This window comes from Thunnus thynnus, chromosome 11 (assembly GCF_963924715.1).
Source record: "Thunnus thynnus chromosome 11, fThuThy2.1, whole genome shotgun sequence".
Taxonomy (NCBI): Eukaryota; Metazoa; Chordata; class Actinopteri; order Scombriformes; family Scombridae; genus Thunnus; species Thunnus thynnus.
Window position 1 is genome coordinate 5,359,068 of NC_089527.1, and position 16,070 is coordinate 5,375,137.

The 16,070-nt window shown below is 40.5% G+C and overlaps 1 protein-coding gene across 1 annotated transcript; it reads right to left on the reverse strand.

The window, feature by feature from the left end:
• Positions 1-278: 278 nt before the first annotated feature.
• On the reverse strand, positions 279-8,230 carry gtpbp8 (GTP binding protein 8). The gene is made up of 8 exons (XM_067602930.1): positions 8,059-8,230; positions 6,975-7,169; positions 6,676-6,829; positions 4,697-4,795; positions 4,012-4,142; positions 2,890-2,989; positions 1,506-1,624; positions 279-563 (listed from the first exon to the last, which is right to left on the reverse strand). The coding sequence occupies exons 2-8, from the start codon at positions 7,142-7,144 to the stop codon at positions 473-475; spliced, it is 864 nt and encodes a 287-aa protein (XP_067459031.1). The 5' UTR covers positions 7,145-7,169; positions 8,059-8,230; the 3' UTR covers positions 279-472.
• Between the last annotated feature and the right edge of the window lie 7,840 nt (positions 8,231-16,070).

Genomic DNA, 16,070 nt, shown 5'->3' on the forward strand with positions numbered 1-16,070 from the left:
ATCATGACCCAGGCCTGATCACCTAGATTCAGCTCTAGTTCAACATTTCATGACATTTTCCATCAGTTGTCTTATTTTATTACCGGACCTCATCGATGCTCTTGTTGCTGAACAGACTTAAATCCCTGCAGTCAGCTTCTAAAACCTTGTGGAAAGATAAAAGTTAAACAATCAGTGTCCACAAACTTTTGGCCATGTAGTATAAATGTGTGCATCTGTCTGGAGTAATGCAATGCTTCACTGTAATTTTAAAGGACAACCAACCAAACTAACAACAGTATGTTTTACATTTTATTAAAAACAAGTCTCTGAAGTTCTTATGCAGCTGTATATGAGTTGAATGCTGAGAGTTCCTTCAAATCTTGAGAGCCGTCCTTTTCTCTGCTTTTCTAAAAAAAAAAAAACAGATTCCTTCTCAACAGACGGCGATATGAGTCTCAGTCCCGCTCAGTGAGGTTCAGCTGGTCTCTGATCAGCTCTGAGAGGTGTCTGTTAACATGATGCTTCCTGTTACGTGAGCAATGAAGCATCTCAGGAGGTAGATCCCCAAAAACTGGATGGAGCTGTTGCAGAAAAAAAAGAGAAAGAGTTGAGACAATTTTTCAAGACTGTATTTTATTAAAAAACAAACAAACAAACAAATTAAAAAAACAGAAAATGAGGAAATTAAAGCATCGTGGTAAGCTAGCTTCATGCTAGCCTGGCTGCAGGTCTGCAGTCGGACTCTTTCTCTTACACGAGGTAAAAGGTGAAGACATTTCCTGTGATTTCCTTTTTGGGAAAAATGAAACCTTAAATGTGCAACCAGGCACACGAGTCTCTGTGATGTCTGCAGTCTGGAGGTGGTGCAAACTACAGCATGAATTTGTTGAGACTGTATTCAGAATGTTGGTTATTTTTTGGAGATTTACGTTAGTTTATAGAGTAGCTGTATTGGATAGCTTCATATTGGAAAACAGTCATTATAATTTACTGTATGAGGAGGAAACTTTCATTGCTAGAAAGTGTGGACTATCAGAAAAACTTTTTAAATCTCGCAGAAAGCATTAAATACAAAGCTAAAGACAGATGGGATTGTGATCCCTGACACACCATGAAAGAAAAATAAACATTCATTTTGACAGTCATACAGTATAATTAGCTAAAACAGCTGGGTGTTGTAGTTTTTAACACACTATTCAGCTGCAGATTTATGCACATTTGGTGCTGCAGTGGGTTTATTTATAGCAGCCGGACAGTGTGTGTGGGATTAACTCACAAAAAACCATAGCGTGTGTGTTCATGCTAATGAAGGAACATGTCAGTGCAACAGTGTTTCTCACATGTTTTTATCAGTTTTAGGACAATGGAGCTCAACTGCACAGAGGAATAAGATATATCAGGCTTTGGATACACACACAATACTTAGTAGGATCAATTTATTGTTGATCTTTTCATGACAGTTATTAAAAAGAAATATAAAACATCACCAGACGTAACAAGCGACGAGGACGTGTGACTCTCACCTGACCAGAAACGGCTGGGGGAAGCAGCTTGTGGTCTGAGTTTTAACCACATCCTGAAGATTCAACAAGTTTGTCAGCAGTGCTCCGCGTCCACATTTATCGATCTTTGTCACCACCATCTGCACATCGAAATGATATAAAATACAACATTACAATTCTACCTTCATATTCAAACTTACACACATTCTTCTAAGGTACAGATCACAGAACTATCAGCAAATAACAACAGATTTGTCAGTAAAACATGCAAAATTAGAGCAGATTGTATTGTGAACCTCATTTTGCTCTCGTTTGTAAATCAACTAAGACTTATTCTGACATCTGCTGGCCAGTTAAGAGTACTGCAGCCTCTTCAACGGAGAATAATTAGGATATATTTGAACATTTGCTTTTAATTAAGTGTTTGAAACTTTACAACATCTGTCACAACAACATGTTTAATGTCTGTCTGAGGTTTGAAACTGACCGTTTCATTTCATTTCATTCAGCGGGAAGAGTTCATCTCTGTTAAAAGCTGTACTGTCACAGCCTTAATAGTGGTCAAAGTGTTTAATAACCTGAGAGCATGAATAATTGACTGCAGAGAGCGCTCAGAGAGAGTGGAGGTGCTTCATTATAACGTCCCTGCGGTGACATTTCAGAGGGGACAGCAGTTTTTAAATAGCTGAGTGGGAGCATTCAGCATTAATTCAGTGTGGATGTAATGATGAAGGTTTTATAAGAAGAATGAGTAAAATGTTTTTAAAAAAAGGAGGGAAAAGCTGTTAAGTGTTAAAGCTTTACACCTCCGACTAATACTAAAAATACTGACGTCTCCATCACGGATTCATTCTGCTGTTTCACTTCAAGTACGTTTGTTTCCTTGTTTATAACCTCGACATTCTGTTATATATTCTCTTGTTTTTAACCTGTTTTCTTTGCAGGTACTGTATGTTCTAACAGACTGTCACAATATGGGATGGTGTAGCCTATAATTTGCATGCTGCAACCTGCAAAACACACAACAATTTGCTATTCAGCAGTTTGTAAACCACAGCTGATGTGCGGCTCAAACTGAAGCACCGTTTATTTGGCCAAAATGGAAATTACAGGTTGGTGGTGCACTTTAAATTTAAATCTATGGTCCTGCTATGTGATCATAACCTGCTTGACCATAATTTGAAGTATGATAATAATCATAACTGTGACGACATGGACATAAGAAATATCAGCTGTATCTTTCTCCTCTAGAAGTATCCTCAGTGGTCTTTCTTTGGGACATGGACAACAGTTTTATTTGCTTTTACTCACATATTCTGCTGACTTAATTCTTCATTTGGAAATCTTTTTCCCACTTAAAAGACATGATGTTACTATTCGTGAAGAAAGCGTGCGAGTGTCTCACCACATATGGACGTCTGGTCTCCTCACACATCTCCAGAGCGATCATGTCAGTCGTCTGGAGACCAACACTGCCGTCCACCAACAGGAACGTCCTCACAAGACTGGGAGAAACAAAGATAAGAAGAACTTTAATCTCTGAAACAAACATTTTCCCTTTTCCAGCCACCTTCGGTAAAAGGGATTTATATTTATATTTTTCTACAGGCATATAACATTAATATTACAGGCCTGTACAGTAATTATACACCACTCTCTTGTATCTCTTGTGCACCATCTTGTGGCCACAATCCACAAGTACCAGAGGAAACTGGACCACATGGCACAAACAGACAGATGACTGATCTCACAAGTATATTTAGCTCTTCAGATAATTAAGGAATTGTTATTAACACATCATCTTGTAACAAGAACAAACTTAAGTATCATCTTATCATATCACATGTGGCCAGCCAACACAAAAAGACTCCAAAATTAGCTTAAAGATCCTCTCCAGACATGTTTTAAGATGTATATTAAGTACTTTGAATAATAAGTTGTCTGATATGGTTTTTCCACAAACACACACAGAGAAATAGAGAACAACCTCCTCGCAAACGTGATAATCTGATTACCTGTGCACTACTCTAACTTCTAAGATCTGAATTTTTAAAAAAGAGGAACAAAATGTCTTTGGTGTAAGAGGCTACTCCAGAACATGTCTGTGTCTTACAATAACGAGGCTGTTGAGATGTTCTTCTCAGGAAAGTCCACCTGAATAAAACATCATCGCCTGGCTGGTTTGAAATAATTGATGATTTGTAATGCTGCACCTTTCCTCTGAGAATTTTACTTGATCAGAAGAATGTGAAAGTGTCAAAGTTGATGTGTTACAGCCAGATATTATCAACAATATATCTTTTGACAGGATGATCTATGAATGAATCATCTTCTTGGCTCTATGACTAAAGGCCAATAATCAGGAACAGCATGTTTTTCGTGATATCTGTTCAAGAAGAATCCTCCTCCCAACCTCTAGAGAGTAGTTGAATTCTTACTCATATGAAAGGGAGGAAACGTCTTACGTGACACCGATCACATGTTTATGAGGAATATTGATCTACAGCAGATGGTGTGAATATCTCACTTTTTCCTGGTGTAAAGGTACGGCTCCACCATGTCCACAAAGTCTTTGGGTGCTCTGTGTCCATAACCGGGCATGTCCACGATGGTGAACGCTTTGCCCACTCTGAAGAAGTTCATCTTCTTTGTGTGACCCTGAAGAAGAGAGACGGAGAGATGTGATGCTTTTTATTGGTAATTCTGTTAACATATTGATTACTTAGCTGATCACTGCTACACTGGTGGTTTACAGGAAGCCCCTTCACCTAAATTATGATTACTGTATATTCCATACCGTGTCTGAATGTTCTGTCATTTGTATGATCAATGTTTGCAAAGAATAAAATTCTTGGGGAAACACTAAAGTAAAGTTTTGTCAAATTAAAATATGCATACATGCAGAAGGCAGTTTGTAAACAGGAGGTGCTGCTAACAGCATGATGACAGTCAATAATGAAAATGTGATGTTTAAATGTTATGATCTTGTCATAATTACCCACAACCTGAGCTAACATATCCAAATGTCTTGTTTTGTCCAACCAGCAAACCAAAACCCAAAGATTTCTTGCATTTGAGAAGCTGAAACCTGCACTTTTTTAGCATTTTTGCACAAAAAAAAGACTTAAATGATTATTCGATCATCAAAATAATTTCCAGCTGATCGACTGACTGTCGCAGCTCTAATATCGACGCATACATACGACACTCACTGGAGTTTTGGAGACTCTGACTTCGACCTCAGGCGTCAGGGAGAACAGAGCTTTGATGAGAGACGACTTCCCAACGTTGCTTCTGCCGATGAAACACACCTGTGAATACAAACCAGTACATACAGACACTATGAATACCTTTATTCTGCTGTATTGTATTGTGTCGGATTATAATTCATGATTAATTAAATATCTTGATATTAACTCACTGTGTTGTGAATATTTTCCTCGGAGGGGGCGGGGGGGTCTTTTAAGGTTTTCAACACATTCATTGAAAGAGCATTTTTTAAAGACACCTGCTCTGACTGTTACTGGCTGCCGTTACGCTTTTGCAGCTATGGAGTGGGCGACCGCCAAGTCCCACAGGACACAGCTCGGGCTCATCCATCTCTCAGACACGAGACAGATGGATGGGAGAGCTCTTGCTTGCCAGTAAGCTACGAATACATCATCCTCTGACGGAGCGGAGAGGGAGAGCGGTAACTAACTCGGCATGACAAAGAGACCCCGTTGTCCTATCAACACAATGTTCCATTCTGAGCCCTCTGGTGAACGCCGCTGTCTATACGCTTATAAATCTGCTCGTTTATTATCGAGTGTCATCTCGTATTTAATTATGGATGAGGCTGCGGGAGGGTAAAGAGACATTACGCTACGTTTTTCAGACTTGAGTGTCCCGTGTTTTGGGTCGAGGAAGGGCGATGTGAACAATATCTTGATCTTCAACATCCTCACTCACTCAAACAAACACCTTCTCTTTCTTTTACAGCACATATGAGCAGGCTAGAGCTGCAGATAACGGTTTTCATTATCGATTAATCTGCAGATTATCTTATCGATTGATCGTTTTGTCTGTAAAATGTCCAAAAACAGTGAAAGTGCCTGTTTCTTAGATTTCTTAGACCTCAAGGTGACATCTTTAAATGTCTGGTTTTGTCTCATCAACAGTCTAAAATCTAAAGATATTCAGTTTAACTATCACGTCAGAGGAAAAGTCAGTATAATCTGTCAGGTCAGCTGAACATGAGGCTCATTAAAAATCAGGTTCGCCAACGTTTGTTTGTAGTTTGTCGACGGCCGTCTTCGCTGCCGTCTGCTAAACATTTTAATGTCATACATGTAATTCTCTTTTATCATAAGTCTTTGGTTCTGACCTTATTCTGTTTATGCTGTTGTGTACTTACTTAACAGATCAATTGTTTTCTATAAATTAATCTTTTTCCATTCTGACGGCTCTCTGTCTCTCTTTCTTTCTTGCTTTCATATGTTGTGCTTATGTAAATGTTTTATCTGGTTGTTTGTAACAGATGTGATATTAATATCTGGCGGGAGACAACAGATGAAAATCAGCCTCTTAGTCTAACTATTGCTAATTAACACATATATATGTTCATCAATGAGCAAAATCCCCGACAAATAACCTAATAAATATAATTAAATGAAATTTATGACACAGAAAAGCTTCAAATCATCACTTTTGAGAAGCTGCAACCAGCAAATTTTTAGCATTTTTGCTTAAAAAAATGACTAAAACGATTATTTTATTATCAGAATAGTTGCTGTTTCACTTTCTGTCAGTTGACTGATCGTTACAAACACATCAAAGCAAACATTTCTGTTTGTTCATCTTTTAAAGTTCAAATTTAATAACAATCATACAAATCATCTGCCAGCGTATTACGCCACACATTAGATCAGTAATATGAAGACAGACCAATAGAAATCTTTTCTGTAGCTCACATTACAACAGTTAGTTTGTCATTATATAAACAGGCTTCCAATTAGAACTGTTTATTGGTTTCCTGTCCATCAAGTTAGCCAAAAAACGTTGACAGTGTGTTTCTAGGTGTGCAGAGTGGATGAAATTCAACAACAGAAACGTGACACATCCTCAAAGTTCTACCTTGAACTACAACATGTACTGTACGTTCATGAGGCATCAATTAATTAACAACAAGTGACCGAGGTCGTCCACTGACCTCTGGCTGTTTCATCGGAGGTATTTGCTCCATCCTCTCCGCAGAGACGTAGTAATCAATCTTATGAGACGATGAAGAGTAGAAGAGCTTTTCTGCTTTAATTATATCCTCCACGCTGGGATGAAAGAGCTGGAACTGTGTCCTGTCCACAGACCTGAACATTGGTTTCATTCAATTAAAAAATCAAAAAATCAAATAGAGGATATTAACAAACACATATTTTATGAACCTAATCTTAGAAACCCAGTGCAGGCAAGTTTCTAACTAAACACTAGAGCTCTGGAGACAAACTACAGTACCTGTCCAGGTAAGCATCCAGCTCACTGAAGGGGTAAATTAAGCTCTGGACTTTCTTCTGAGGAAGAGTTGTGGCTTTCTGGAGCGAGGCCAGTTTAGGGACGCTCTGCCGGGAAACAGAGCGAACCTGAGACCCAGGCCGAAGCCTCAGACGCAGCCGCAGACAAAACATCTTCCTCTGCAGATTTCACACCTGCCTGCAGAGCAGAAAAGGACACACAGTGTGATTATTACTTACTAGTTTCATATCTAACCAACACTGCAGCTTTCATTTGAGTTGATGCTCTGCAGTCACAGTCAGCACAGCTAAATGTTTATATTATTATCTGAATTTAATGTTTGTTCATGTTAGTTACTTTTCAGATGAAGATTTGACACAATGGATAATATAACAAGCTTTTAAAATACAACACATTGTTAAAGATGAAACCAGTGGTTTCCAACCTTTTTGTCTTTTGACGTCTTACAAAAAGCAGTGTGTAGTCGGGGTCACATTTCACATGTCTATGAGTTGTTAACAGCTCCACCAAATAGTGATTTTTCCCTCTAAACTTCTCACATGCTTTCATTTCAATAAATGTTCAAATGATCCAAAATTTCACCAAAAATCAAAGATTAGAGAAAAAGTCCAAAAACTGAAAACAGATTTGTGTATCAGAACTTTGTTTTTTCTTCTTTCCTCTCCCATTAATCATCTCACAACCCCTCAGATTTATCTGCTGACCCTTTGGAGGGGCCCGACCCCTAGGTTGGGAACCACTGGACTAAACTAGTTAACTGTATATAAAGTAGTGTAAACTAGCTCCACCTCCAGCAGCTACAACAGTAACATGCTGCTCTAACACTGATGCTTCACTATTAATAATCTAATGACGTCATATATAATAATATATCAGTCAGAGGGACCAAACCACTACTTTTACTGCAATACTTTAACTACATCAAGCTCATAATACTTATGTACTTTTACTGCAATACTGAATCTGAATACTTCTTCCACCACAAACATGATGTCAGGGTCATGTTGATGCGAGCTAGCAAAACATTAGCATTACATCTAAAATACGCTTAAAATTGACGACCTACCTTTCGAAACAGGAGTTCATTTTATAGCTTGCATAAACTCCAGTAATTTCGCTTATTAATATTAAAAGACTGAAACATGCTTTGGCGACAAATGAGCGTTTTCAACTGCTGTCAAGAAAACTATTTTCCACTTTCCTCCATGTTGCGTGCAGCGCTCAAATGAGTCCGACTGAAACAACAGTTTGCTTCAACAGTCCGCTTAAAAGAGTTATGTTTACAGTTACGCTATAAAGTATTCGGTTACTTATTTGACTTACTTTATTTGATAAAACAACTAAAACAAAGTAACCGTAATGACGTCTACACACTATATGTAAAAGGTTTAGGATCTTCGTCAATTTGGAATGAAAAATGATTTTAACACGTCTTCATAACGGTCGAGAAATGTTTTAAAAAGCTTATTAGTAGCAGTAGTAATAGGAGTGGTCGTTGTAGTAATATTTTTGTTTGTTTGTTTTTAAGAAAAATATAAATATGAAATAGTATTTTCACTTCCTGCTTTCACTTTTTGGAAATATTAGTGTGATGTTCGTCAGCCTTCTTGTGCTGTGTTATTACTTTGTTTTTAAACCAGGGCAGAGGGAGGACAGTGAATCTGAGATAGCAATATTAGAGGATATGGCAATTTTCTATATTTTACTTATTGTCAATAAATCTCATGTGTTGTGTGTGTATCTAAAGCCTGATATATCTTATTCCTGTGTGCCGTAGACCTCGGTTGTTGTACAACAACTGGGTGACATGTTCCCTTGTAAACAGAACAGCGTTCCTGCACATGTGCAGCGGTGTCTGCCTTACACAGAACTACTGTCCAGAGTCTGAAAACATGATCACTGTTAAATTAGTCTTAGGAGCCGTTTCTAAACAAACTAACGTGACCAAGCTCTTTGTCATAAAGAAACATATCACCCAGTGCAGCAGTGTGGCTCCCAGAGGAATAAGATATATCAGACTTTGCACATGACATTTGTTGACAATGAGAAAAATATAGAAATTTGTCAGCTAATCCTTTAATAACGCTACCACAGATTCATTAAATCCTGCCTCTGCCCAGATTTAAATTTAAAACATACAGACAGTAAAGGGAAACAAAGTTATAAAATAGGGAAATAGAGCACTTTTTGGAACTTTTGAACACTTTTGGCTAACTTTGTTCCAAACCCAAAATCCAGTCTGATCTGAAGCTGTCATATTATGAAAGTGTTTCTTTGTGACTTCAAACTGCAGTCAAAGACAATGAAACGAGTCTCTGCGGAGGCTAAAACGAGGGTGATTCTGTTACATCTCTAGCCCTGTGCTGCTCTAATATTGCATGGGTCATATGGAACGCAGCCTAATTTATGAGAAATGAATTCGCTTTTAGATACGGATGCATTCTTCTCACTGATGCATGGCTCGCGAAACGCACAGAAACATTCTTGTGTTCCTGCTCTTCGGTGGAAAACACCTCTTATTCACAGAGAAAGGTATAGTTCTAACTGTCACATACATCCTCCATCACCGTCTTGCTGGGGATTATTGAGGATTACAATACAGACGTTTATGCGGAGCACGCCAAAGAAATGTCTTCATAAATTTGGTTATAGGAGGTGGCAGTGATAAGAGCGACTCCAGGCCCCCGAACCTCCCCCCACCACCCCCACCACCACCACCTCCCTCTGCATTCTTTCACTCTGAGTCTCCCAGGAAATGGAGTCTCATCAATAGTCATGTTCAAATGGTGGTCAGGTTTCACAGGTTCATGAACGCAAAGTGGTTAGCCTCCTTCTCACAGTTTCCTCCAAGGACTTTCCTCCACATTCCTCCTTATATGGGAAGAAATCCGCTCTAATATTAATGCGGCTGTGATTAATAGTTTGAAAAGCACTTTCTGTTTGAAAGGTAGAATATTTGGCACACTTTTGGGGTCTCATTTTAAGCAATGCACATCAAAATGAATCACTGTTATCTGCTCCCTTATAGTGTGTCGACCCTTTTCTCTCCACATGGTGGCGATGCAGACCGCTGAAAGCATCACTCTCCACTTAGGGCTGACATGTTAAATATCTGCTTTCACCACCTTGTGCCAATCCTCCCCTCTGCTCAATTTGGATTTTATGACTTGATGTGATTCATAGTATGTTCACTGAACAAATTAATTCAGAGAAATCCAGTAACAGCCTTCATATTCTCCCTGTCCTTCTTCTAGAGGAGTCCTTTATTCTCATGTGCTGCACTGCAACACCTCTGCCTTTTTCATTCATCTCCTATTTAAGAGAATATCAATTTCATATGTGTCGAGAGCCTTATAAAAATAGGAAATTAAGTGATTGATTTATTCTCTCTGCCTCTGTCTGTTTTTCCTCGTTCTTTTATTACATGTGTGTCTTGCGCATCATGAAATGTTTGGAAGTTAATTGAATGAGCTTCAACTGATCTGGAGTTGTTCCTCACTCCTTTGGATTACTTAGCGAATTAAAGACTGTTAGCTGCATTAATTCACCATTTCATTATTTCACAGGGAGATGAGAGCAGAAGAAATCACCACCAGGGACAGCTGATGGGGTGTTTAATAGATGGACGTTCTTAACCGTCGGCCATTTATACGGCTTTTAGCACAATAGAACCTTTAAACCTCACAAAACCACACACCGCCTGGGTTTTTAAGAGGCACTTGCGTGGGAAACAAGACAGTGAGGGATATATAGCGGCAGAAAGGGGGCTGGATGGATGATGGAAGGAGCAGAGTGGAGGGGATAAGAGAGACCAATAGGGGAGGGGAATGAAGGGGAGGGAGGCCACGGGTGCTCTCATGACTCCATCACCCCATCTTTCACTGTGAGCCAGAGGATCAAATGCCAGACCAATCAATTGTCCACCAAGCTGACATCTATAGCGCAAGCCATGATGGCATTTACCTCCCCAGGGTGCATATCAATAAAATAAAAAAAAATAAAAAAGATATGAAAAATTAATTGTCCCCAAACATCCAGCCCACCCACACCATCAAGCCAGCCTCTAACCATCATCATATCATCATTTGTTCTTTAGCTCTTCATTCACTCTCTGTCCCTGTTTTCTCTCCAATTCCAGGTTTTTTTTTGCCTTTATCTGTTGCAGTTCTTTCATTGTGTATGATTGATGTCCAACAGGCAGGGTTTGCAGGGGTTGGAGGCACCATGAAGCAGCCACTTAGAAGCCTTGTGGTCTTTTTTTTTTTTTCTCGACATTATAGCAACGAGGAGGAAAAAAAGTCCAGCTGCAACTCTGAGTAGCCACCCACATATACACACCTTAATCTGACACTGAATTATCACAGAGCTTGACCTCCGTGACCTTTTTCAGACCCATTAAACCCCTTCATTTGCATGTTAACCACCGAGGCACAGCCCCAGACACCCCCACCTCGGTCTCCGATACCTCCTGCCGTGATGTGACAGTGGCTCAATGGGGCGTGCGCCGCCAGAATACCAAAGCCTCCCTCGTCCTTCGCTATTGTTTGTCCAGGAGGATGAGGTACAGAGGAGTTTATCAAGTCAAGAGGTCAAAGCATCAATAGCCTCATACAAACACAGACGGCTGTCAGAGACACTTGCTGCAAGGGCAAAAAGACGGCTAGAGATTAACGCGGGCTGTATTTGTGCTGTTTGTCCATCTGGCGAGGCTGAGAACTGTCGGGCCTAACACCTGTGGCAAACATCCTCAATCTAACAGCGGTCAGTGTGTGTCGAGGAAGCTGAGAAGTCAGCCTCTGGAAGCAAATATATCATTTAATCATGCCCCAGCTTGTTCCCTCCAGTGTTTGCACTCTCATTACTCTTTCTGTCTGTGTTAAGTAAACACAACAATCAGAGGAATGGCTCCCCTCGCTCTTTTGGAAAAAGAAGAAAGGCCCCGTTCCAAATTAGGTGTTTCACCCTGCTGTAACCCGAACATCAATAATATTCACACTCCCCAACCAGACTCGAGCTGAAACTGAAAAACTGAGCTTAGCCGTTCTCATCCTGCAACAGGAACTTAATAGGAACTGCAAAAAAAAAAAAAAGTATAAATCATGAGCTTCTGTGATATGAGCTGCTCAGTGTTCTATTTAAGATCCTACCAAGCCGCCGGCTGTGTCTTCCCTTGTTCTTTTGTGTCTCTGTCTAAGCATCTCCCATGAATACAGCATAAATATTTTGGCAGGTGGTGTTTGGAGGATATTAGAGCACAAGCACCGAGCGCTCAGGGATATCGATTTTGCTTTAGCGGCCAAGAGCCATGGCTCTGCTGGCATCGATACGTCGAGGAGAGGAGGTTGAATGAGGAGGGATGACCTTGAGCCGGGAAGCAATCTTGACAAATAAGCTCCAGGACGGAAATGCAAGGGGGGAGGGAGGGAGGGAGAGGGAGGGGGGGAAACAAAACACTGAGGATGTCAGGGTGCACCAACTCAGGGGTGACACTGTGAGATCTTCAGAAAGACAATAAGGGGAACAACACAGTCACAGCAACGTCTGTGAGGAGTTTTTCCCTCCTATTTTGCTAATACAGCAATACAGCACATGTGCAGAGCCAAACCAATATTGATGGCTCATTGACGTGTTTTTACACATGATACTTTGGCTCTGAACATGACAATGACAAGAAAAATATAGAAATTTTACAGCCTTATTCTTCTAAGATCTGCTCCAGACATATTTTAGAACATATAAAAATACTCTGCTTGTAATAAATTGTGTCTGACGTGTTTTTTTCATGGTAAAAATGTTCAGATACCTTGTTAAAAATCCATGAAATGATACCTACTGCTTCTCCCTGGCTGCAAAATTCAAAATCTATGAATATGCAAATATGTTTCACAGTTACAAAAGTTTAACTGCTGTACATTCGTGAAGTACATTTTCGGTGTTTGTGCACCGGAGGCTTCAAGCTTCCACATCACACTTGGATAAGTTACATAGTGGCCCTCGTTTGGCTCCAAACTACACGCCTACGTGCTTTAAACTCAGGATTCACGGTGAGTACAGATAAACTTTCCTCTTTCAGCAGATAAATATGAAAACAAAACTCTGCGCATACATCATTCTGCACAAACATCCACCTGAAGAATATAACAGGTTTTTGACTGGAGGGGGATTTTAATAGTTCATTGTGCAGCCTGGCATGTCGAATAAACCAATCGGTTGATCTAATATGCTTGTCTTTGTTGGGTTAGAGTATCAAAGAGACAGCTGCACATTAGTCTCCCAATGACTCCTGTGCATGTGTGCTTCCATGTTGCAGCCGTCCATGGAAACTTAAAAGGTAGATTATAGGATTTTTTCAAGCATAAATAAACTTTGAAAGAGTAAAGTCACTGTAATCACTCCTCGTATCCATATTGTGAAGAAATTGCCACATTCAGTTCACATTCCTGTTGGATTCATGCACATTCCTGCTATTTTTCTTTTTAAAGTTAGTGCCATATTTCTACTGTTTACCTGGAGATGAAAGATAAAATGATTGCTACCATGATAACTTTCCAGACTTGTAAAATCCTTCTCCATAATACCATAAACCGCTGTGCAGTGTTTTGGCATCTGATAAGTAGTCTTTGATGAGCCTATTAATCAACCTGGACTTCCTGTATTTATCTCACAGGTTTAACTCAGGACTGTTTTTGGCCTGAGCGCTCACTAAAAGATAGAGGGAATAAAATCAGAATCCTGAGGGTATTATGAGGCATCTGCAGTGTGAATTAGCCAATTCCAAACTTTATGGTCTTTTTTTAGTACAAAATTCCTTTCCGTCAACAGTGTTTCCTTACTGGATATGGTACATGCTGGTTGTCGCATGTCGGTTTGTTGCAGGAGGAAAACACCAACGATAACCCTGCACGCAACTGTCAAGACGGAGATACTCACTTGCTTTGTCAAACTCATACAGTATTAGATTCAGCTGAACGGCAGAATGCTGAATGTTTACACAGAGAAAGCTCTTTGGATGTTGTCCCCCACCTCATAGTCACGCTAGGAAAGGATGTCCTCATTCCCAGTATAGACAAGAGCAATGAACATACTCTATAGGTGGCTGTGGTTCATGAGCTAGAGCGGGTCATCCATTGATTGCATCCCCGTCTCCACCTGTATGGATGTCAAAGTGTCCTTGGGCGAGACAATTAACCCCACATTGCTCCTTCTCTTTAGCTCATGGCCTTGCATGTGTGTGAATGGGTGAATGAGAGTCACATTGCTATAGAAATGCAGTCCATTTATATGTAGCTATTGTATTTATATACACTGGAAAAGTCTGAACAAATCCTTTATCCTTTTCTTTTTTTCTGATAACTGCTGTCTTATAGTTGACCCCATGTTTAGATTCCTGGCGCATTTTTGCTAATCTCCTTATTTCACTGTTTGTTGATGCTACACTCTTTTACAGGTCCAGGGGAAATGGAGTCTAACTGATGTTTACATGCTCCAACAATAAATAACACCTGACACAACAAGCACAAACTCGATCTTTCTCTTACTGGGGTCATATGAAAATACATCAGAGTCCAATTAAAAACCACAGGATACCATTCCTTCAGAAGCAACGTAGCCGTAGCCTCTCTGCTGCTGTAAAGGAGATAGAGAACTGCTTGCTGAGAAATATGGCGTTGCCTCTAAGATGATAGGCCTAAATCCACAAAACCATCCGTCCATGTGGAAATGAAGTGTGAAAGCGCAGTGGTACTCCTACACGCCAACCCTCTGCTGGTTATCAGCGCAGTGCTGTATTGTGCAACTATGTGAGGTAGCCTTCAGATTTATTAGGTCATGTTTCAGGATTTAGACTGCTCCCCACCTCAACAAGACGATTAGCTCTGCCAGCACCTCACTTTCTCTGCTCTCTATCGCTTCTTCTCTATCTACTTTGTCCGTAACAGACACACACACACACACACACACACGTACACACACACACTCACAATCCTCAATCCTCTACCCGCCTCTTTGTGTCTCTGTCTGTCTCTCTTTCATTCCACAGAGATGATTTATTTTGTTTCTCCCCTCTCCTCCTCCAGTCCTCGGCCGCCCTCGGGGTCAGCGCCAAGCTCCATCACTCTGTCTGGATTCTTAATCCCCACACTGGAGACGCCCGTGCCAATACAGGAGAATAACAGATTAAAAAACACAGCCGAAGCCCCGAGTATCTCCCCTTTTCTTTCTCTGCTTCTCCCTCTGTCTCTGCCTTTCCCCCCCCCCCCCCCGTCTTCACAACAGATAAGTGGAAAAATAAACTTGGAAAGCTAAGCCAGAGTTGAGAGGCGAGTCATCGACCCAAGGATGACAGAGAAGCTTCCAGCACGGTGGTTAATGAAGGTGATGCAGCAAAGCAAGGAACTCTGCGGAGGCACTGAGTTATAACACTGGAGCCTTGGGAGGTGACACGACTGCAGGCGGGAAGGTTTCCACTTCGCCGCAATTGTCTAAGGAAGATACATGTTTGACCCCCAGACAAAAATATAAGTAGGAGAACTTAAAAATAATGAAACCTGAGACTCCATTTTCACATAACCAAAAATAATGGCTGTTTCACCTATAAAAGGTCACCGTTCGCTTTACTGTACCTCCAAAGTGAATGGAGGGAGGATGAGGTATTACGGTTAAAATCCCGGGGACGTTATTAATAAAGAATCTAAAAATAAGAACAATGATGGAGAAAAATCTGTAGACTCAAGGTCATATTCACAAAGAAATCCCAGAACAGGATGCCTGACCGCTGATCCAAGACCAGTTTTTACTGTGAACTCATGCTGGTATTTGCATGGCTACACAACCCAATCAATGACCTTAAACAAGAATCTTTAACAAAGCGGCCGCGGCCCCTTTCATTCAAGATGCAAGACTCCTGTCCCTGTTGTGTGAGAGATGGGAAGAAGGAGGGGAGGGGTGGGGCAGCTACAAGGAGATAATGGCTGTGTCAGTTTCACACTGCTTCCCTCATAAAAGCTGAGCCAGGAGGAAGCTGCCTGAGAGGGATGTGGAATGCACGTGCATGTGTTTGTGCATGTGAGTCAGCCAATG